The following is a 22,755-nucleotide window of genomic DNA, read 5'->3' on the forward strand; positions in this document are numbered from 1 at the left end:
TTTCATGTCAGCAGAGGCTTAGACCCTGGACATAATCTGCCCCAATTCTCCTACAGTTTTAAAAAAAGTCCTTTTTATGATTTGCTTCCTCATCAAAACACGAGTTTTAATCCCTTCTTCTCCATATAGTGAAGGTGTAATGTTGCTGCTTTGACACTCTGGAGAATGTGATATCGTCAGCAGAAGGCTCATCTTCACTGACGTGTACACTGTAGAGGGTCTCATATACCGTACTGTTACTTCTACTGCATACAGATCAGCTGTGTAGTACTGTATCTTTAGTGGGTCTTAAGATCTTTGTTGAACGTTTGTTGGTAGCGTTAAGTGATGCGACTGAATGATACTTGAGGTATTTGAGGCTTCTATCTGTTAATATATAAAGATTTGAATTTTTTTTTTTTTTTTAAAGTAATCGTAGGCAACGTTGCTATTCAATTATCGCAGTCTTTTAGCAATATTTTATTCTTTAGTACTTTTGCATCAGTAATCTGATAAGAGTCCTGTGCTTTGGGGTCTTCTTGACACCACAATGGTATGTGGTATTTGGCACATATCACATCCTGACTATACATATGTACTGTACATACAGGGTCATTTATTGTCTGCAAATCTGATATTTATTTCAACATTTTGTGCAAACACTTAAAAATCTCTGGGATTAGTTTGACCTACACTGAGAGACACGAGACCCGGCGTCAACTTCATGTGCCAACAAAAAAATTCAATTCAATTCCTTGTGTGTAATAACATACTGGGTGAACAAACCTGATTCTGAGTCTGTAACCGCAGCATCTGTTGTTCATTTCCAGCTCAGGATATGTGCTTCTTGTTATTCCTCTCTGGTTTCCTGTTGGCTTTTATATGGTCCTGTTAAAAAAAAAAAAAAAAAAAGAGAATACAGATTTCCCAAGATATATATATGTCATCATTAATTATTTCATCCATAAGCATTTCATCAAAAACAGTTCTCTTTCACTGTAACAGACATCCTGTAGACCACAGTAGAGGATTTTATACAGATAGCTCATCCTAATGCAGGTAAAAAAAAAAAAGTACATTTTGGCCTGATATATTTTTGTGCTCCTTTTCTCAATCGGGACTTTCTTTTCTCTGATTGTTTGGTGCTGTTCATGTTCAATATTCTGTCATGAGTTGTGTGTGCCTGCATTTTGCGGTATTTTTCCAAAAATATTTTCAGATTTTCTATTTTAGAGCCTTTATGTCATTTAGTTTGAGAAGGAGGCTTTTTTTGGCTTGATTTTCCAATGTGTATTATGTTGTTGCGTGTCCTAGTTGATATTTTATGTAGAATTATGTGTCGGAAGTGCACGCTACACAAACGATAATGTAGAAATGAATGAGCAATGCAAGTAGGTCCGATCATAATTTACTCGGTTAAGAAGAATCCTTTTGCTTTGAGGCAACGAGACTCTGCTAGGAACATTAAGAATCCTTTTAGAAACCTTGAATGCAGTCCATACAAACTGAAAACCGTAATATCCAAAATTGGATCAAATGATAAAACTTCCACTATCTGATCAGAGATTAGAACTCAGAAGTAGATAAAAAAAATTATCCTGTATTTTTTTTATTTTTTTATCTACTGGCTGTTTATAACCAGGAAGAAGATTTGACTTTTGTTTGTTTGTAATGTTCTCTTAAATACACCCAATCTCAGCGGGTTTGTATGCTTTGTTGTTAAAAGACAACTAAACTGCTGCTGGCCGCAGGATGATGTCTTCCATCGGTGATGATTAGTCTTCACGTCTCGTGTGCATTCTGTACGATGACGGTGCTCCTCCCTGACTATGTGACTCAGGGCAAAATGTGATCAGATTTCTGCTCTCATAGTGGAGACTATAGTGGAGTCTGTGCTGTGTAACAGACCTCTGTCATACAGCGTGCCTGTAAGACCTGCCTGACCGCTTCATGCCGTGTCAGCGATCTTTAAGCGAACTGTAAAATTGTGGGTAATGTTTTCTTTCTTCCTGTCTCTTCCTCTCTTCATCTTCGTCTCTGAACCCCTCCGCCAGGTTTGGAGTCTTTGCGTGACAGCGCCCACTCAACACCAGTGCGTTCGGTGTCCCACGGCGAGTCCTTCATGCCACGCTCCCGGAGCCAGGCCACAGATGCCAGCGACGGGATAGCGGTCATCTCGGACGAGGCCTACAGCCCGTCTGACAGCGTCCTGCCCACCCCGGTGGCCGAGCACAGCATGGAGCTGGCCGTCTCGCGCCAGATCAACGGCGCGCCCTGCAGCATTGAGGAGGAGAAGGAGTCGGAGGCGGGCACCCCCCCGCATGGGGAAGGGGGTGGTTTTGTACAGGAGGGTGCAGGGGGGGACTCGGCACTCAGCGAGGTAGAACAGGTGAATAAGTTTGTCCTAAGTGTCCTGCGTTTGCTCCTTGTGACCATTGGACTCCTCTTTGTCTTGCTCCTCCTCCTCATCATCCTCACCGAGTCAGACCTTGACATTGCATTTTTAAGTGATATCCGCCAGACCCCCGAATTTGAGCAGTTCCATTACGAATACTTTTGTCCCCTCAGGCGGTGGTTTGCCTGCAAGCTCCGCTGGGTGGGCGGGTTGCTCATTAACAAGTGAGAGTGAGGTCGTAGAGTCCAAAAGCCCGTTCGGGGGTCTGAGAAGACGGTTAGGACTCCGGAGTGATGGAGGGCAGCCGCGTCCCAACCATGAACCCTGCTTCTCTCATCCTCCTCCTGCAGACATACAGCTTGGACCACTCCTGGTAACACCGGGCCAGGATCTCTCCCCCCCCCCCTCCTTCTTCTCCTCCTCCTCCACTTTGAGTTGCCCCCCAACCCAACCCAACCCAACCAACCACTTCCTCATTTCGCTTACGTTCTTCTTCTTTCTTTTTTTTTCTACAAAGCCAGGAGACATGGTTTTGCTTTTTTTTTTTTTTTTTTTTTTTTTAATTTCAAGTCATTTCAGGTATTTTATTTTTTCAAATAACACAAAGGAAAAAAATTTAAACTGAAAATCAAAAGAACTGAATAATCTTAATCAGTTCCTTTTTACAGGAACGGAAGATCTCGTTGCAATGGATGAACGTTGCCTTCATTTATTATTTATTGCTTTTAAACATGTATTTGCATCAGAAGAGGAGAATAGATTATGAATGGTGATCGAGGAAGTTGATTTGTTATTGAAAGGTGGAAGCGAGTTACTTTAAAAGTCAAAAGACCTGCTGCTGGAAAGGTCACGCGAGTCAAAGTGGTGGAATAACCTTTGATATGAATCCATCCCCATCAGAAGTCAACTAGGCAAACAGCAGATTAACCTTACGAGGAATAAGTGAACAGTGTGAAGGGAGCATCAGTGAAGGTTGATTACCAAATGCCTTTTTTTTTTTTTTTTTAAAGATACTGATGACAGTTTCGAATTTTGTGGATTGTTTAAGACACGATTAGACTCTAGTACACAGTGGTGTAAAAGTCCGATGATGAAGATCAACGTTGTTTTTCTAACATTTTGTAAGGCTGCCGTTAAATAAAGCAGTTAGCAGTAGTGTCATGTGACCCAGTAGTGTCTGAAGCGGTTAGAGAAATACTCCTGATGAGCAAAGATTCACTGGCACCAATAGATAATAGTCTAGATAGATGTGCAATGCTGGTATGGTTTGAATAATTAAGTACTTTGAATGTTTTCATTTGTTCTCTTGATTCTCCGGTTAATTTGCATTTTTTTTTTTTTTTCATCAAGTTGAAATTCGATGAATTTCAATTATTTCTTTCTATGAAGAGTTTATGATTTATTTTGGTTTCATATCAACCTTGCTCTTAGGTTTATGTATCATACTATATTATTATTGTTAGAATAAGAGTAATGATGTACTTTTTGTACAAATTAGTTTGTTTCCTAATATATATTGACAGGTTTTCCATGTATATTTTAACAGAACTGAAATGTTATTTTGTTATTGAAGATTAAATTATACCTTTTTTAGCGCTGTGTTTCAAGTAAGGTCAGAAGCATTTATGGAAATGTGGAAAGGGGGGGGGGGGGGGTTTGAGGGAAAAAAAAAAAAAAAAAAAAAAACAGGGCTTTTATCCAGATCCACTCAACACTGATCTCACCTCTCATCTCTCCACCAGCAGTGAATCAGCCTTCCATTTTAGTGATCTTTTTAGATACGTATTTATATTGAATATAATCTGGACACATCATTATACTGCCACAAATGCCAAATAATCCAAAAAGACATTTTCACCTTTCTCGACTTTACCACATCTTATTTTACTTGAAGAGTTTGGAGAGGTGACTGCGAGCCTGACCGACTGGATCTGCACTAAAAACTAAACTCTGGACTCATGGACGAGCTGCCTGCTGAAATTCATTGCTAAATATGGAAAACAAAATCCCCGGGTTGGAGACGATTGGTCGAATCGGAATCGGTTGATTGAAAATTAATTGGCAGCTATTTTGATAAATGAAAATTTCATAGAATAATGCATAGGACAGCAGATTTTCTGGCTTTAGCTGCTCTAATGAGCGGATTTTCTGTTGTTGTTGTTTTTTTTTATATGTTTAATTTTCAGATTTTAGACAGCTGACAAGGAAAAAAAAAGAAAATTTCTCACTTGGCAATTGAGAAATTACAGTGGATTAATCTCCCCCCCAAAAAAACAAAAAAAAACAATCTATAAAGAAAATAATAATCAGTTGCAGCCAGAAACAAAACATTTTGTATCTAATCAATTAAGTCTGCTGGAACTGCATGCACTTTCCTCTGAATTATGTACTTTAGTTACTTTCTTCACTTGACATTGATATGAGCCAAAACAAAAAAACAAAAAAAAAAGATATTTTATCTTTAGGATTTTATTAAATAACATGTGCCCCCCCCCACTATCCCCCCCTTGATATTTCGGTCAGGCTCTGGACTCTTCTGCCTCACAGCTCCAGGGAGCAATAACCGTCGTGGCTGCTGGATTCTGGGTAAAATCTGTTTTTTTTGTATTGCGTGTCTTACTTCCTGTACCGAGTGCAGGTGTGTGTCTGTATGTAGGAATAGGAAACAAGATTGAAGGTGATAGTTGCCGGAGGAGACGAGAGGGAAGCCGAGAAGGACGTACGAGGAAGAGAAGTGCAAAAGGGCATGACGTAGGAGAAGCCTGAGAGGTCTGCTTCTTTGAAAGTGGGGTTTTGAATACAAATTGGGAAGTTGGAGGCACCTGGTGACTCATCAGTCTAATGGCTGTACAGGTTTTTTTTGTTGTTGTTGTTGTTTTTTTGTGCCCCCCCCCCCCCACCTGCCTGCAGCTGCTCCACCGAAGGTGCTACTTTTCTTTGTGGGCTCACGTAATCTGAGCCCATCAGTCGTTGGCTCGTCCCGACCACAGAGTAGCATGCGATTTGGTGTTGTGGCTGGATCCACTCCTGTAGCTCATTATCTTTCACAAACCGTGGTTTATCCCTCGGTGGAGGTAGCAGCGCCGACATCTCCCAGCACAGCGGAAGAGGGAAAATAAAAAAAATCATTAGGAGCTGCACTAGCACGCAACCTGTCAACTGTGTAGGAGCTTATTTATGTCAAGTGAATAGGTTTCAACTCGGACACGTCTGGTAAATAGCAAAGATGAAGCACATTTCCTAACAAGCGGTGGAGCAGGGTGGGTGGGTGGGTTGACTTTTTTTCTTTCTTTTTTTTTGGTATACATTCATACTTCATGTTTTGGTCACTGAGGTCAGTGTGACTCATCAGCCCAGCCAGGCTGAGCTGCCCAGACATCTTTTTTTTTTTAAAAAGTCTGTCTGCAGAACGTGTTTCCCTTTCATCTATCAGCATTATGTAGCTTCAGTGGTCCCTCTGAACATGCAACAGTTTTTTTAATTTTTTTTTTTTTAAAAAGGCAGCATTATTCAAGGAGCAATAACCAGTTGTAAGGGCAAAAAAAGATGTGATTTACAGAATTGTATGAAAATCCAATGATGAATAATGTTTAAATAAGTCAGACATGTCCTGTTTCTAGAAACCCACTTACCAAATTGCTGTTGTTCTGACTCTTAACGACGATGTGACCGCTGAGACGCTTAAGTTACCGTTGCATTCAGAAATAACATTTTATAAAAAAAAAAACAACAACAATCATTTTTCCTTAAGAGACTTCTTGTGTGGATGTTTGTTCTGCTGTTTTCTTTGCTGTTTTGTTGTCAAGAGACGGCTTGTTTCCTGTGCCTGGATCCTAACTGCAGTTTACCAAAGTGGCAAAGATGAAGGAGTGGAGACAGACAGAGAGATACAACAACCCTTTCAACTGCGGACTTCTCCATCCTTTTAAATCTGCCGGGCCGGGAGGGAGAACAGTTGTTCATCTCTGTCTGAAACTGTTTGTAACATTCACCGGGGGGGTTAGGGGGGAGGCGGGAGGGGAGATTCTGGGATACAGTCTGAGTTTGTCTCCGCAGGCGTGTTTCCCTGTGACAAACCTGACTTTACATTTACATTTCAGTTGCTGCGTCATGTTTACATTTTTCTAGTTCTTTTACTTCACGGGAATACGCACGGGAATAGGTTGGATTTCCGTCCATATTTCATAAAGGCGATCAGCTCACGTGGAAAAAGGTACAGCTCTGCAAATAAAACGAGGTGCACGGGAAGAAGACGCTTTGATTTAGTGGTTAGTTTGAATACAGAGGAGCCGGAGTCGATAATGGAAAACACCCGCGTGGTAGAATGTCATTCCACGCAAAGACCTACACGTTGTGGTGAAACGTCTTATTGAAGGAGCAGCGTTGTAGGATTTAGTGGCACCTAGTGGTGAGGTTTAAGATTGAAAAAAAAAAAAAACTTTCCCGAATGCGTAAGAAAATCCACCGTGGCTGTGAAACTCGCAAAAGGCTTTCTCAAAAAAGTTCAGATTCGTCCCTTCTCGGCTACTGCAACAAGACGCACCCCGCGGAAGAGGACCCGATTCTTACCGCCCGGTTGTAATTTTCAAAAGGAAGAAGAGGCGTGAAGAAGTGTAACGGTGTGGAGTGTAGCACCGGCTCTAAATCCCATCCTTTTTCCTTTTACTGCAAATGCTGCGCTACAGATCGATATGACCAGGAGGGTCAAAGTTCAAGGCACATTTTTATGACAAATTAGTATGTCCAGATTGGATGCATACTAAATGCAACAGTAAGTACTTTGTAAGGGAAGCTGTAGTACGTACTGAAAGTAAAAAAAAAAGAAAAAAAGTATTTGATTGGGAACGTTGCTCTGGTTTCGGGCGATTATACGCAAGTTAAAACATAAATATCATGATCCACTTCTGCCAATAGATGCACCTAAATCCTACACGCCGCACCTTTAAAGCTTCATCAATAAAAGATGTTTAGGTTTAACATCCGAGACCCATTTTGTCGTGTTATTCTACTGCGAGGTGTTCTGGTTATTTTTGTCCACTCAAACTTTCCCTACATATTTCAGTAAGCATCAAATTGAACATTGAAATAGTTTTAAATATCGTCATCGGTGGGTCCTCAAACGTTGTTTTTGTTGATTTTTATGTGATCGGAGGATTAGTATAACCAATTTACATGATCCAAAATTTTTTTTTTTTTTAAATCAAGGAATATTACTCGGTCGGCCACTTAATTTTCCTTCCTCGTCAAAAAAATGTGTGCGATGCCACTGAGGGGTTGATGACGTAACTGAAGACATCTTGCTTCTGCTTTTTGCCCCACTGCTGGCTCCCAGTAGACAGACCCGCACACAACCGTGCATACACGCCAGTAAGTGTATCTGCATATCCATGTCTGGTGGTGTGTTATGTAAGTCTGCCTCGTTCTATCCTCGGATTGGAGATTGCTGTTTAATTACGTTATATATACAAGTATATATATATACATATATATATATATAACTCCATGTGCCAAATCCAATTCTTGTTCAGTCTGATCCATTCCGAACCCATGTTTGTACTGTAGGTGACCTTCTGTACAAGTCAGTATAAAATATTGTTTCTCTCCAATAGTCCCTTGTAACTGGTGCCATTAAATAAAACTATTCAAACTTGAAATAAAATAAATTAAAATAAAAAAAAAAAATTAAAAAAAATGTGATGCGGCTTCCCTCTGTGGTTTTGTGGAAGAACACAAATTCAGCACACAGCTCTGTAAATATTGAATATCAAATTTTTATTGGTCTTTAATATATATTAAAAAAAATAAAATAAGATGTACATTAAAAAGGACGGGGACATACTCCAGTCGGTTTAAATTTTAAAACTATTTACAACAATCAATATAAATCTGAACGGAGACCGTGCGATAACTAAACAGAACGTAAAACGGCATTTTTTGTTTTTGTTTTTGTTTGTTTGTTTGTTTTTAGCCGTTTCAATAAACTAAGTCAACAGCAGAACACCAACCGGTGTGAAAATGTAGTGGAAAAGTTGTTTTTCTACCCGACGAAGTCGGATCCAGCAGCAAACGGCCCTCAGCCGGAGTAAGAGAAGTTGGCCTTTAAGAAGGGACGCTGGTTGCCGCGAGGCACCGGGACGGCCAGGAACCCCGGCCTCCTGTCGGACGGTGCGTCTCCCGCCGAGCCCCTGGACCCCCGACCCGCGCCCCTCGATCCTCCTCTGGAGCTGGACGACGACCGCGGTTTGCTGCCGCTGTAGCCACGGCTGAAAGTCCACAACGGCGAAGCGGGGAGAAAGAGGAAAAGACGTTTTTCGGGTCATCGCTGAATATCATTCCCACCCCCCCCCACCCAACTGCGCCAAAGAAATGAGAGACGAAGACAACACGCACCCTCTGGAAGCGGCGCTGGCGTTGCCGTATCCTTTTCTCTTCTTGGAATACTTGAAGAACGGAGCTTTCTTTCTCTTCTGTCCCCGAGCGGCCTGATTGTGGAAGTACGTGGAGGACTCCGCGTCGTCCTCGTCATCGCCGTACGCGCGGCCTCGGGTCGTATCGATCCACCCGTCGTCCCCGCCGGCCGGCTGATCCTCTGCTCGAGAGACGACATAACTTTAATACTACAAAGTGCAGCGTTATAAAAAATAAAAAAAAGACAGTAAAACAGTAAAAAAAGGTGCAAATAATAACAACACGAGTAAAACTTCGGTGGAGTTCGTGTTACCGGGCAGCTGCCACTCCGAGTACTTCTCCAGGACCTGAATGACTTCGGCTCCATACTTCTCCAGTTTGTCCTCGGTCACTCCGTCAATCTGGAGGAGGACTTCGGGGTCGGAGGAAAGCTTCTCTGTTTATGAGAGACAGAAAAGAAAAAGAAAAAGTGCGACAAGTTTAAAAAAAAAAAAAAAAAAAAAAAAACCTATTTGTATCACATGAAACACAAATCGGGACGCGGTCATGACGTGTCCGGCAATCTGAAGAACAATTACCAGCGATCTTCTTCAGCGTGGCGGTGGAGAACATGTTGTAATAGTGAATGCCGAACGCTTTCCCCAGCCGCTTGCACAGATCCGTCAGCTCCTTCAGACACTGCTGGACCTTCTCCTCTCTCCGAGAGACGTTCCGGGACACGGCGGCTTTGTGTTTCCTGACGCTGGACGCGCTTTCCGTCTCGTAGAACTCCACCTGGGAGGGCGACGCGCGGCAGAAAGGTGTTTTAAACCGTCGCGGGTTCGACGCGGGGCACCGCGACGCCGCCGCCGCCGCCGCACGACCGGGTTTACCTGCGTTTGTCCGGACAGCACGTGCGTGGCTTTTGCTCCGGCCGAGATGTAAACCACCGTCTGGCCGTTGATCGTGGTGTAGAGGTCCTCGAGCAGGACGTTGTCCAGGACCAGTTTTTTGAAGAGACGGTCGGCGTTGTGTCGGGAGTAGGCTCCTCCCATCCCAAACATTCCCGTCTGGACCTTGGCGGTTTTCGACCCTAACAAAAAAAAAAAAAAATAATAATAATTTCCAGACATGAGGATATTTACAGTTCTCGTCACGTAAGGATACAAATCGACTTCTTTTATTACATCCTTCGCACCGGATTCACTGTCGCGTCAATGTGGGGTTTTTTTCCCCCCACTGCGAGCGCGTACCTACGTACCTACGAAGATATCCACGAGCATGTTCAGCGTCAGCCGGTTTTTCTGGGCCGTCTTGCCAAACCCCGCGCCGACTTTCTCGCAGTTCTCCTGGACGAACCTCACGATCTTCTTCACGTCTTCGGTCACGTCTCGCGTCTTGTATTGCTGCACAGGGGGAGATTCAAACATTGTTCTTCTGTGGGAAAAAAAAAAGCCCGTGTTTTTTTTTTTTTTTTTATATGAATAAAGCAGAAATGCTTCTTACGTTGGGTTTGGCGCAGTTGTCGCAGCTGACGTCCGAATGGTCCTTACAGAAGCTGCTGCTGAACTTCCTCTCCCCGAAGTAGGCGAGCAGCTGAATCCTCCTGCACTCCATCAGGTTCTCACAGAAGTGCACCATGCTCTGCAGGTTGTTGAAATGAGTCCCCTTGGTGTGTCTGTCGCCTTCTCTGTCCACTGTGACAAAAAACACAAAAACAAGAGTTTACTAACTAGGCCAAAATAAAAATTTTAAAAAAAAATCGCGCCACATGGGAGGTTTATGTTTTATGCCACGTACTGTTGATAATCCTCTTGATGCGGTGGACGTCGGCGTAGGAGTAGAAGAGGATGCAGTGAGAGGTCTCTCCGTCCCTGCCGGCTCGTCCCGACTCCTGGTAGTAGCCCTCCATGGATTTCGGCAGACTCGCGTGGATCACGTAGCGCACGTCGGGCTTGTCGATGCCCATCCCAAAAGCTATGGTGGCGCAGATGACCTGGGAGACAAAACGGGTGGCAAGAGCAAACGTCTCAGCCGGGAACTTTCAAATCCTTCGGACGTCCGCTGCGTTACGATGCGTTCTGTATCGAGCACCTAATCGACTTATAATATATATATATATATATATATATATACATCATAGAAATGTTTTTTTGGGAGTCGTGAGCTGACCTGGCAACCGTCCTGATTGATCCACTTGGTTTGCACGTTTTCTCGTTCGGCGTCACGCAGCCCCGCGTGGTACGACAGCGCTAATATCCCTGCTCTCTGCAGACTTTCCGCCATGGTGTCGCAGTCGTTACGAGACAGGCAGTACACGATTCCCGAGTCTCCTGCAACACACCGACACGCAGGTTCACCAACAAGATACTCATATATGTGTATATGTGTGTGTGTGTATATATATATATACACATATACATATATATAGTTATATATATATACATACACACACACATACACATATATATATATATATACACACACACACACATATATATATATACATACACACATATATATATACAAACAAAAAAAACGTTAAATCCCACTTTTTTTGTCAAATAATTAATAGATTTTTGTAAGTAACCTTGTAATGAAAAAAATGATTTTTAAATGATGTGATTTAAAAAAAATATATATATATATATTTTTTAAATTTATTTATTATTATTTATTTTATTATTATATATTTTTTTTTTTTTTAAATCACATCATTTAAAAATCATTTTTTTTTTATTACAAGGTTACTTACAAAAATCTATTAATTATTTGACCAAAAAAAGTGGGATTTAACGTTTTTTTGTTTTTTATAAAACACTTTAAAAAAAAAAAAATCCTTAACAATGCAATTACCAAACACTAACGTATTGATGAGGGCTCAAAATTGAATTCACTATAAAACACAATCCCGTGGATTTGTTGCCTGCAGACTCCTATTTCTGTCTTGCGGTTCCTTCAGCTCTAACGAGACATGTCAGACTTCAAAGTGTCCGTATACGGTTGCATTTTTTTTTTTAATTTTTTTTTTATAAAAACAGCAGCTACGCCTGCTCCGAAAATAGCCTGCACCGGGATCAGAGAGAGCACTGAATTATTTACGTGGGTAGTGCTTCTTGATCCAGCCGATGCAGTCCTCGTCAACCTTCCTGGGCTTCTTGGGCAGCACCGAGTACCTCAGGTTCGCTCTGTTGAAGCTCATGGTGAACCTGAAAACACACGGCGTGTCAAATTCGCCCTCCGGGATAGATCGGCGCTACAAGAGACGGAGACGGGGACGGGGGCCCCCCCCCCCCGAGCGTGAACACGTACACTTGCGGCCGAGTCATGTTCAGCTGGTTGAGGATGTCTTTCTGCACGCGGGGCGTCGCGGTGGCCGTCAGCGCCATCATCGGCACGTTGGGGAACTTCTGACGCAGCTCGTGCAACTTCTTGTAGTCTGGGCGGAAATCGTGGCCCCACTGAAAAGAGTTTTAACGTGACGGGGTGATGATGCACCGGTAACTGCTTGAAAATCAAATAATAATAATAAAAAAATTTAAAAAAAAACATGCTGCAGATCGTGTGAACATTAAAGCAGAGGAACACACCTGACTGACGCAGTGGGCCTCGTCGATGACGAACCGGACCAGCAGGCCTCGCTCGTACAAGTTCTGCAGGGCTGAGATTAACCTGTTGCTTGCGCTCACCTTAGGGGAAGGAGAAAAAGAAAAAGAAGAAGAAAAAAGATGCGTCGGTCTTAAATTGTCCAAAAATCACAAGCTGCTGATGACGAAGCTTTCGCGAACAGGCGCGCAGCTCACCTTTTCAGGTGTGACGTACAGCAGTTTAACAATGGGGTCTTTCCTGGAAAGCTGCATGTAGATCCTTGAAGCTTCACTGTCGCTTTTTTCACCGGACAGACTCGTGGCTGGAATCTGAAATGAAGGACGTTAAGGAAATAGCTGATGCGGAGCTGCGCGGATTATCTGCATTTTTGAATAATCTGACAATTCTTTTTTTTTTTTTTTGCAATTATTGTTTTTGTTTTTTTTCCAGCAAAAACGTCAGAAAATGCCGAAGGACGGCCCGTCGCGTCCCGTCGCTGAACGTCTCGTTTTATCTGACCGACCCGTCTAAAACTCGATGCGCTGGACTCGTCGCAACGTAAACGCAAAAGAAAAGGCGACGGCTTCTCAAATTTTGACGACGTGAAACAAAAATCGCGGGGCGGCGTCTCATTTAATTGCTTAATCAGCTGTGGAAATAGTTTCTTTATTTTAAACCGACTGACCGATTTCACGAGCTCGTCGCCGCTGCCTTAAATCGACGCTCCCGAGTCGCCACGCGGACCGGTACTTACGTCCAGGGTGGTGAGCTTCTGGACCTGGTCTACGATGAGGGACTTGAGCGGGGAAATAACCACGGAGACTCCCGGTGAGATGCAGGCGGGCAGCTGGTAGCACAAGCTTTTACCTCCACCTAAAAAAAAAATTTTTTTAAAAAAGAAAAAAAAAAAAAGACATCAGCGCGAGAGATCGGGACACCTCCGCTGCGACTCTTCCGCGGACACTTGCGGCGCGCTTTGGACCGACCTGTGGGCATCAAGACAAACGTGTCCTCGCCCAGAAGCGCAGCGTTGATGGCTTCCAGCTGATTGAATCTGAACTGGTGAAGTCCGAAGCGCTTGTGAAAGAGCTTCATCATCTCCCGCGAATGCGTGAAATCGAACCCTCTGAAGCGGTTGTGAGCCGGGTTTTTGAAGGTTGCTTCTGCGAAGAGAGACGAAGTGTATCGTGGTGTGTCTTCTCGGAAACATGTTGTGGGTTAAAAGTACGCTCGTTTCGCCGTTATTGAAATTAAAAATTGTTTTATAACACGCTGTGAAAGGAAATGAATGACGATACCCGGTTTGCACGGAGGCTGGTTCAAATCATTCTTGTTGAACACAGGAAAAGACTACAGATGTGTTTACTGCATGACACCAATGACTTTTAATTTAGCGGCATTTGGCGCATGCAAAATATGCATTGCTTTGAGAATTTTTGAACCAACTTGAGAAAGCTTTGGTTATCGGATGCTTGATGAATAGACATTCAGTTAGTCCATGTTGACTTACCTGGGGAATTAATAACTGGAGGTTTTGGTGCAGGGGAAGGTGTTGTTGGTTTCTTCTCCCACGACGTCCTGCTTGGTCCTCCCTCTCTCGCTGTCGTCGCAGGCACAGACCTCGAGTTTTGTCCCAAAACCGATGAAGTTTGCGGTCCGTCAAAGTAATCGGGGATATCAGAGTCATTTAAGTCGTCTATGTCAAAGTCGTCAATGTAAAAGTCATCGGCTTCGGGATCTCCCGCGGGTGTAAAATGCGGGGTCTTGGATTTGTCCTGAACGATCGTCCCTGGCTTCTTGGGTGAGGCGAGCGAATCGGAGCCGTCAAGAGAATCACAGGCGCTCTCATTTCCCACATATATCGTCGCGCTGTCGTTACTGTGCGGAGGCTCCCAGTCGCCAATACTGTGTTGAGAGTCATTGTCCACAGAGATGACTGAGGATCTCCTGAGCAGACGAGTCTTCGTGGAGCCCACAGGCGCAGGACCGCCGGACGACGTCGCGCTCGACGCGCCGCGGCCGGAAGGAGGCGTCTCCTTAAAGCTGGGCTCAGAAGTGACGGTGCTGCCCGGCTGCCGCACCCGAAACAAGCCGCAACTCGCCAGGATCCGCTTCCTGCAGGAGAAAAGGCAGGTGACCGCAGTGCTACCGAGATACTATCAAACATCGCGAATAACAACGGAGCTGCTCTTGGGACTCAAATGAACACACCTTTGAGCTCTCTTCAGTAAAAGTTCATTTCCACAAGACAGACCGATCAGCTCATGCTCGGGGACGGTGTCGACCAGAGCACAGATGGACTCCGTGATACTGACGAGCTGTTCATCTGTGTGGTGTTCAGGGAGAAAAAAAAAAAGGCATCATGAACAGAGAACAGAATGACTCGCGACCAAAATCCTTTTGAATGAAGTTAGCAGAAGGTCTGGACAAATCAGAAAAAGGCGCGGCACCCGCCTGCTTTGTCCTTCGAGTGGTGATCGGAGGGTCCATGCCGAGGTGTAATGGGGCCCTTTGATTGCGCAGGATTATATTTGCTTTGGACATCAGCTGATTTAGTTCTGTTTGAAAAGGGAGCAATGTTAAGTGAGAGAACGGAGATAAAATGCACAACAAACTGAAAATACTGACCTTCTCTCCGGCGCAGAGGTCGCGTAGGAGATCCCGTCGGGTGTCGGTGAAGGTGGAATAAAATAAAGGTCATCTTCAGGCTCCGAGCTGTTATCAAGGTCGATTACCTTTCGCTCAATCGATTTATTTTTATTGTCTGAAAAGAAATAAAGCGACGTTCTATATTAGCTTGTGTGTGTGTGTGTGTTTTTAAAAAATATATATAATTAAACACTTTGAAGTCTGCATTGGCTTTGTTATATACAAATAAAACAGAATAAACAGCCAATTACCTGTCGTTTCTTCTAAAGGTTCACTATTACTAATGTCAGACTTTAGATGTGCGGGAGGACGTCTTCTGGTCATTTTGACGGGAGAGTCAAACGGGTCAAACGGTGCCGATCCCTCAGTTAAACCAGGAGCCGGTGAAACGGGGGCTCGGTTGACTCGGCACTCAAGCTCCTCCGTTTCCATCCAAGAGTGTTCACCGTTCTTCCTGCTTGACGCTGGCGTCACGAAGGAGCCGCCGTCTGCGACTTCCCAATTTTCTTCACTGGGAACCGAGCGTGATTTGCTGCTCTTCCCCGACGTTTCAGAACCGAATGAGTCGTTTTTTGCCTTGACGGGGGTTTCAAAGTCGTCAAAATCGTCCCAGTCATCCACCGGAAACCCGTGAAATACATCCAGACTCGAGGAATCGGGTCGACTGCCGCTGCAAGACCGGCTGCCGGGTTTAGTTGCAGCTGGAGACGCCTTAACACCAGACACCGCTGAAGGAGTCTGATGCGCAGGAGGAGCGTTACGTGCCGGGCTGATGGAGTCTGACTCGCGTTTTGAACTTACGGGGTAGAAGTTGTCGTCGATTTGGGACTTTTGAGGTCTCTCGAGCTTGTTTGAAAACGTCGAAGGAGATTTAGTCACCAAACTGTTCTTCGGGACGTTGACGTTCCCGTTTGCCAAACCACTTGAGCGGATTACCTTGGTCGGGACTTCCGCTTTGGTTGTACCCGATGGGGACTTCTTTTTGAAAGAAAAGGCCCTGAAAAGCACAAACAATTGGTGTGAAATTACCAAAAAAAAAAATATGACGGGACGGTCAAACTATTTTTTTTTTTATGTGACACAACAATTTTAGTATTTTTTTTTTTTTTTTCACTTCCTATACAAGCTCCCTGATGAACACAACACATACTAGTTACTACACCGACATATGCACCGCAGTCATAAAGACACACGGCTGATTTGTTTCGGGGGCTCACTTCATTATTACACAAGCAGCAGCAGCAGGTGAAGGAGGTTGAATCGCAGGATTTTAGGTTTTTTTTTAAATGGTTACACGCGATTATATATCTGTCGGTGAAATACACCGATTTGCTTTAAATGTGTCTGTTGTGTTTACAGCTGCAGAAAACGCTCCAAAAATGGAGATATATTTTATTATACACGAGCACAACTAAAAGCTTGAAGCTAACTGGTAGCTAATGGTTTTTTTTGTTTTTTTTTTTATCACACACGTGTTTTGACCTTACTTACCCCGGTTTGGGTTTAGCCAAAGATAGCTTGCTTTGAGCGGCGTTGCTGTGCCTCGCCAGCTGCTCCTTCAAGTTATTTTGTGGAAGAGTGGACATTATGGACGAGGAGCCGACGGACGGCCCCGGCTAGCACAAAGCGGCGGCGAATATCTGTAGCATTTCGCGCGACGCGAGAAGTGACTCGTCTCCGGAGTCTCGCACTTCGCTTGTCCAGCTGCTGTTTTTTTTTTTTTGTTTGTTTGTTTTTTTAATCTCGTAGTTTGAGCGCAACGTTTATCTCTGTTGGAGTAGGACGAGATGCACACACAGTGGATTTTGCGCCCGTACAACAAACGGGAGTTCTTATTGGCCGACGCTCAGCAGGAAGAAGGAAACTGGAGCGTGAAGGATTCTGGGAAATGTAGTCTTACGGCGAGAGACCGGGGCTGCTCTCCCAAAGACAGTGTAGACTGGTTTATAGTGTTAAACCAGTCTACAATCTGCTCTTTAGATCAGTTTAATGCAAAATACGATTTAGATAGATATGTTATATGTTATGATCCAAGACTCCAACAAACAGATTTCATAGATTTTATTAGTGTATTTGATTACAATGATTTGAATGAATGGCACTGATCATTTCATTTGCCCTGATTAGATAGTATAGGCTATATACTAATCTGGATATGACTTGATCAATTCTATCATGGTGCTTCAGTGGAGTCTACTCCCCTGTGCTTCACCTTGTATGATAACAAAATATTTGTACAATGCTTCTTTTTCTGTCCTTCTGTATGATCATGTAAAAATCACACCACCGGGAAAGATGAGCAGGCTGCGAGTCCACACATGTTCTTTCCACGCTGAATGAGGAAATATCTGTGAAAGAAGAACATTGTTAATATCTTTCTTTGGTTCATATACATTTAGTAGCATAATACTTTCCTACATGTGATTGAACAGATAAATTACCCGTCCATGCCCCAGCTGGGTCCCCATGAGTTCTTTACTATCCAGTAAGGGACACTGTTCTCTTGTCCATAGCCAACCGCTAGCACTGCATGGTTCACCTTGTCTGTAGTGTCGTGGCATTTAGTGCTGAAACCAGGAAGAGATGTAAGTTACATCTGATGACCATTTTGATTAGGTATGAGGAACTAAACCTCTATAAAGCCTAACAGCTCGACTGACAGAAAAGGGCTTTGTTGTAGTGCACAAGACTTTTACACACCACAGAGAGCAGATGAATCTTTTAAATAAAACTGAATAATATGGGCAATCCTTTCCAAATCCTTATTCGTGACATTAGGGGAATTTTGCATTGACTTATGTTATACTGTCAGCGCCAAGGGACGTACATGTTGTCATCAGAGTGAGTACACGTAGGGTCTATGCTGACAGTCTAAATATTTTAAAAACACCAAGTGCTTTTAAGATATTTGAACTCAGGATTCAGTGAGTAGATTATTCTTAAATGTTCAAGTGAAAGTGATATTTTTAAAAGATCTGTGTTATAAAAAAAACTTCTACTTCGGCAAAACGTGTGGGCCTTTTGATGGACACTGTCACAGAGGGGAAAAAACAGAGGGTAACAGAAGTTTTTATATTCCTCAGAGAAAAAAAATGTCAAAATATAATTTAGCATTTAGTGTTGTGTGAGCAAATATTGCTGTGACAAATGACTTGCCCTTTATATTTGTTTATGTCAATCTATTGACTATACCAGCACTTTAGGTTTTCACAGGTTTATAAATGTAAAAAAAAACTCAGATTGAACTGATTTCCATGACTTCCTCTCACCTGGCATACACACCCCGGTCATAATTCATGAAATCAGAGGTCACCTCAAAGGCAAAGCTGACAGGATTGTTTGTGGCGACAGCATCCACCATCCCCATCTCATCGTACTGACAGATAGCAGAAATACTTCATTATTCACTCGCCTCAGTAATGGCTTTTATTTTGAAGAGAATCATTGGTGATCACTCACCGCTGTTATGTTCATCACCTCCCTCACAAAAGCAGCAGCCAGGTCTGGTTTATACATGCATTTACCATCCTAAAATAACGGGAAAAAAAGTAAGAGGCAATTGAACATGTCATTTCAAAGTCAGATTTGTTCAAAATGTAATTTATGCTGTAGGATAACTCATTAGTTACAAAAGCTGTGTATGGATAGTCCTGTTCTGTCATCAGCCCCTTGTTGTACATGATGTATTCAAATGCTTGACTGGGAAGACCGCTGGAAGACAAATTAAGATCTTGTTATAAAAACAGCAGTGGTTACAGGGAACTTATCAAGAGGGGAAGGAAACGTTTGTCTCTCACCCATTACATCCATGGTTGTTGAAATCCTGAGCGCAGTCTACCAGCTGTTGTTCTGACTAGTAGGATAGATTACAGTTAGTACTCTTTACCATCTTGTGACAGTTTTTATTTTTATACCAGCGCAGCAGTTTCAATAGAGAAGTGAAAGTAAGTCACCAGTGGTACGAGCTTCCCTTTGGCGATAGCAATAACGGACTCCAAACAGCCAGTTGTGGAAAAAGTCCAGCAGCTACCACAACCGCCCTTTGGTGCAAAATAAATAAAACAATCCAAGATATTTAGGAACATTTTTAGATAAAAATACAAAGTAACGTGTATCTGAGGTTTGTACATAGAAGTAGGTACATAGTAAAAAAAAACTAAAAGAGGAAAACTGATTGTATTGTGTCATACTATCATACTCCCTGCTAGCCAACCAAACACTAACCTTAAAAAAACACTGCCAATTTACTTGTTTTTTTTCCAAGAAAATGTATGGTTATTTTTTGTTTCTGTTTTTAAGTGTTGCAGGAGCTGTTCCATCTCTATCAACAAAGAGTTAAACAAATTTCCGGCTATGAGCAGCTTCTCCGTCTGTGTCCAATTATAAGGGTTTTCCAGTTACATTTTGTTGCATTTCTACACAAATACAACTATTTTCATCTACTGTGTAACCCAGCAGCAACTCTATGATCCATAACTGAGAATTTAAAAAAAAGTGCATGTCGAAGTTTGTGTTAAACTTCACCTGGTTCTTCACTTCTGTCACATAATTTCCTTTCTTTCTCCAGTCAATCGAGTCTGGATGCGGTCCATTAGTGCTGCGGTAGTTCCCGTTTGTAGCAGAGCAGTTCTGCAAAAGGCAGCATGTAAAACGACTTCTCAAACATCAATGCAAACCAGCCAACTTCTTATGTAGAGATTCTTACCTGCGGCTCAGACCAGAGGAATGCCCTTTGAAATTCCCTGAATGTCATGTCTGAAAACGGGTTCAGCGCCACTGCAGGCAGATTAAACATGTTTTAGTAGAGCTCACGTGAAAGAAAATAATTGTAAATGCAGATATAAAGAGTTCCTACTTGTGAATGAGTGATTTCCTTCATTGTGTTTGTCAATCCTCTTCTTGTTGTCTGTAAATATCTGCAGTCTCTCGTAGTACTCGTTCATGTTGTAAACTTTGCTGTGCTGTTTGGGAGGGGGAAGGTTCAGATCATTTCTTTTGTTTAAAAGTGTAATTATTGGTATATATGGGCGTTTATATGGCAGTAAATATGCAGCTCATAAATAGCCTTTATGCTTCAAGGAAGTTTAGCAGCCATGTTACTGAGATTTATTTAATTTCAGATAACTTCCTCATAACCATAGTCTAGTCTGGCACATCTATTACATAGGCTACCAGGTAGATAAAACATACCTCTGCCATCCATGACTTGAAGTGGAACTCCTCTGAAAACAATTCATAACATCAAAGTACTGTAATATCTCATACAAAGCACGAAACAATAAGAAGACTCAGACAGACACCACGGCCTCAATACGAAAGTGAAAGCTTCCGTTGACACGAATAAAATCACAAAATGTAAACGGGAGCTACTCTACTCAACGAATTATTTAGTATAGCTTACCTTGTTGAGACAGACGAAAAGCCGAAGCTACTGACGCTACAGCAATCACAAGCAACAGCTTCATTGTGTTCATTTATGAAAGTTGCTGCCGGTGACAAAGGGAGGCGGCAGAGAGCGAAGTGAAACAGATGATACAGTCACGAGGTGAAAAGCTATCCGTTCAATCTGATACATGGAAATATGATACGGCCGCAAAACGCAACACCGTGTTACATGGATCAGGAACCAATAACTGGTTTCTGCTACTTTACTTTTGCTATACGGATGGAATAACAACACGACAGGATATAGGGATGAATAAAATACAGTTTTAGTTATTGGGTTAATGCAGAATAGCCTAACAAAATTAAAACCAGATAAAATTGCATTATAGTTGGCTGGTAGCCCATACAATTTTACATTCGTTTTGTAGCCATTTTATTTAAACCTGAAATCAGCAAATGTTGGAGTTATCTACCACTTTGTGCAATAACCTCAAAAACCTCTCTGTTTGTGTACCAGGTGCTCATGGTCAATTGAGGTCATAATACGGCTGATTAGCGCAAAATTGTGCACAGAAAGATAGATAGAAAATTTATTAATAGGTTAAATGTTAATTTAATTATCTCAAGATAATATAATATAATAATGATTTTAATATGATGAAATTACAGGTTAATTGTATTGACATTAAGGAAAAAGGAAGACTTGAAACATCTCGTTTCTAACATGCAAGGCTTAATACCAACCTGCCAAATGAATAAATAAAACAAAAACAACAACAACAAAACAAACCCAAAAACCGTCAGGTTTACTGTTTGTTGATTGCCAATCATGATATATTATTTGATTAACTGCTTTGATTTGTTTGAAGTTAAAAATCATTAAGGCCAGTCCTGCATTACTATAAAATTGTTGTTGACCTGTGGTGGCCAGAATGCTGCGATAGCAACAAAACAGGGTTTATGATTCAATATATTGCCATATATTGTTATATTGAAAGCAATGGGCAGCTGTGGCCTCGAGCTTTAAAAGCAGAGCTTGGGACTGAAAGGTTGCCAGATCAATTATTGCATCAGCAAGGGAAGTACCCTTAAGCATAGCACCTATACCCAACTGTTGTCGTGGGGTGTTCATTTCTCGTGTGTTACTGTGTATTTAAACACACTGTACATAACATACTGGCAAATAAAGTGATACTCCTTAAAACGCAGCACAAACTGAGCCACTGTCTGTCATAATTCTCTCCAAATCAGCACAGTGTTTTGGGGAATAGGTGACGTATCAAAAGCAATAATGTAACCCTCATACATTCTCCTGATATGGAGGAGGAAGAGGAAGAGGATACAGAGAATTTGGGATTGAAAAAAACTACAAGCGAAGGAGCCCTCTAAAAGTCTTCCACATGGCATACTCATCATTCACCCTCTGATAGTAATTATGCAGTCTTTGCTCAGTGGGTTGGATCAGGCTTTTACTGAAGTATTGACACTGTGTCAGGATTACTCAACTTGAGAATAAGGAGGACCCAAATGCAAGACAGAGGCAGGTGTTCCTTAAATAGAAAGCTTTACTTAAAGATTCAAAGAGACCACAAAGTCCTGGCAACAGATATAAAAATAAAATAGAAAGCTGACGATTACGTCCAAACAAGGTCAAAAATACTCAAACTGCAGTCCAAGGCCTGAAGTCAGAACAAAAAAATAATTAAAATAATAATACATTTCATTTATGTAGCACTTTTCCAGGTACTTTGATACAACAGTGACTTTGATAATCCAGCAACTGGTATTTTTAGACTGGGAGCAGGCTTTATATACGGATAACTGATTACTGAGTGGCTGCACGTGTGGCTGTTTGGAGAACAGGTAACAGGTGTAGCAAGACGTCCTCTTCAGCACATAGAGCATCAGGTCATCCTAAAGTTACAAGAACTTACGACGCAGGACACCACGGATCAACAGATAAACTCCAAAAAACCTGCTTAATATTTATAATTAGTTGCTCTCTGTTTAAATGAATCTCACATGTTCCCGATCGTCGTAGAGTTGTCACGCTCTATAGTTTGTATTAACCTCAAGTAAACTTCAAACCAAGTGAAGAAGTCGTACTTATATTTGAGAGTAATTGAGTCTAATTATCGCCTGCAACCGACAACGCCGTTCTTTTATTCTCTCTCTCGGCTCCGCTTATAAGAAGTGGTTTTGGTGATGTAGTCAGGATAAATCCAGTCATATCTTAACCTGGACAAAGCTCAGAAGATCCATTTGGCCAAACCTGGCAGCTTTTGCATCACTGCACCCTGGTGGTCGATCCTAAACAAGACCCAACGTGACCAGCAGATGAAGCCTGGGCGGGACGCCATCTGCGGGACTCA

The 22,755-nt window shown here is 42.4% G+C and overlaps 3 protein-coding genes across 6 annotated transcripts in view; 1 reads left to right on the forward strand and 2 right to left on the reverse strand.

Moving 5' to 3' along the window:
• The window catches only part of LOC138206732 (FERM domain-containing protein 5), a 63,710-nt gene extending 59,698 nt beyond the window's left edge, over positions 1-4,012 (forward strand). For all 3 annotated transcript variants that reach the window (XM_069163675.1, XM_069163677.1, XM_069163676.1), the window contains one exon: positions 2,034-4,012. In XM_069163675.1, coding sequence (XP_069019776.1) covers positions 2,034-2,602 — 569 coding nt within the window. In that variant the 3' untranslated portion in view covers positions 2,603-4,012. The remainder of the gene's footprint in view (positions 1-2,033) is intronic.
• Positions 4,013-8,130: 4,118 nt separating this feature from the next.
• On the reverse strand, positions 8,131-16,809 carry blm (BLM RecQ like helicase). 2 transcript variants are annotated; one of them, XM_069163678.1, is made up of 21 exons: positions 16,490-16,809; positions 15,250-15,995; positions 14,978-15,113; positions 14,804-14,907; positions 14,561-14,675; positions 13,860-14,464; positions 13,336-13,512; positions 13,104-13,222; positions 12,565-12,678; positions 12,352-12,450; positions 12,074-12,222; positions 11,864-11,970; positions 10,934-11,094; positions 10,562-10,757; positions 10,268-10,458; positions 10,023-10,167; positions 9,655-9,854; positions 9,361-9,556; positions 9,096-9,218; positions 8,765-8,963; positions 8,131-8,637 (listed from the first exon to the last, which is right to left on the reverse strand). In XM_069163678.1, the coding sequence occupies exons 1-21, from the start codon at positions 16,582-16,584 to the stop codon at positions 8,448-8,450; spliced, it is 4,167 nt and encodes a 1,388-aa protein (XP_069019779.1). In that variant the 5' UTR covers positions 16,585-16,809; the 3' UTR covers positions 8,131-8,447. The 2 variants fall into 2 exon arrangements, with proteins under 2 accessions (XP_069019779.1, XP_069019780.1); XM_069163679.1 differs by lacking the exon at positions 16,490-16,809 and having other exon boundaries at positions 14,800-14,907; positions 15,250-15,336.
• A 241-nt stretch (positions 16,810-17,050) lies between these two features.
• On the reverse strand, positions 17,051-20,498 carry ctsh (cathepsin H). Its single transcript, XM_069163447.1, has 12 exons — positions 20,400-20,498; positions 20,189-20,220; positions 19,854-19,959; positions 19,704-19,774; positions 19,523-19,627; positions 18,952-19,038; positions 18,796-18,851; positions 18,628-18,709; positions 18,458-18,526; positions 18,268-18,374; positions 17,440-17,565; positions 17,051-17,346 (listed from the first exon to the last, which is right to left on the reverse strand). Exons 1-12 carry the CDS (start codon positions 20,470-20,472, stop codon positions 17,277-17,279), a joined length of 984 nt encoding a protein of 327 aa, XP_069019548.1. The 5' UTR covers positions 20,473-20,498; the 3' UTR covers positions 17,051-17,276.
• Between the last annotated feature and the right edge of the window lie 2,257 nt (positions 20,499-22,755).

This window comes from Embiotoca jacksoni, unplaced genomic scaffold (genome assembly GCF_022577435.1).
Source record: "Embiotoca jacksoni isolate LCO1_2020_lvr unplaced genomic scaffold, fEmbJac1.0.p SCAF_3, whole genome shotgun sequence".
In the NCBI taxonomy this organism is placed as follows: Eukaryota; Metazoa; Chordata; class Actinopteri; family Embiotocidae; genus Embiotoca; species Embiotoca jacksoni.

Excerpts from the sequence above, each read along its gene's own strand:
- ctsh (XM_069163447.1), bottom strand. The coding sequence starts at position 20,472 with ATGAACACAATGAAGCTGTTGCTTGTGATTGCTGTAGCGTCAGTAGCT. Across the intron at positions 19,960-20,188 it reads TCAAGTCATGGATGGCAGAG|CACAGCAAAGTTTACAACAT; the intron begins GTATGTTTTATC and ends CCTCCCAAACAG. Across the intron at positions 18,710-18,795 it reads AACAACCATGGATGTAATGG|CGGTCTTCCCAGTCAAGCAT; the intron begins GTGAGAGACAAA and ends TTTGTCTTCCAG.
- blm (XM_069163678.1), bottom strand. The coding sequence starts at position 16,584 with ATGTCCACTCTTCCACAAAATAACTTGAAGGAGCAGCTGGCGAGGCAC. Across the intron at positions 14,908-14,977 it reads ACCTCTGCGCCGGAGAGAAG|AACTAAATCAGCTGATGTCC; the intron begins GTCAGTATTTTC and ends CTTTTCAAACAG. Across the intron at positions 10,459-10,561 it reads CATCAAGAGGATTATCAACA|TGGACAGAGAAGGCGACAGA; the intron begins GTACGTGGCATA and ends TTTTTGTCACAG.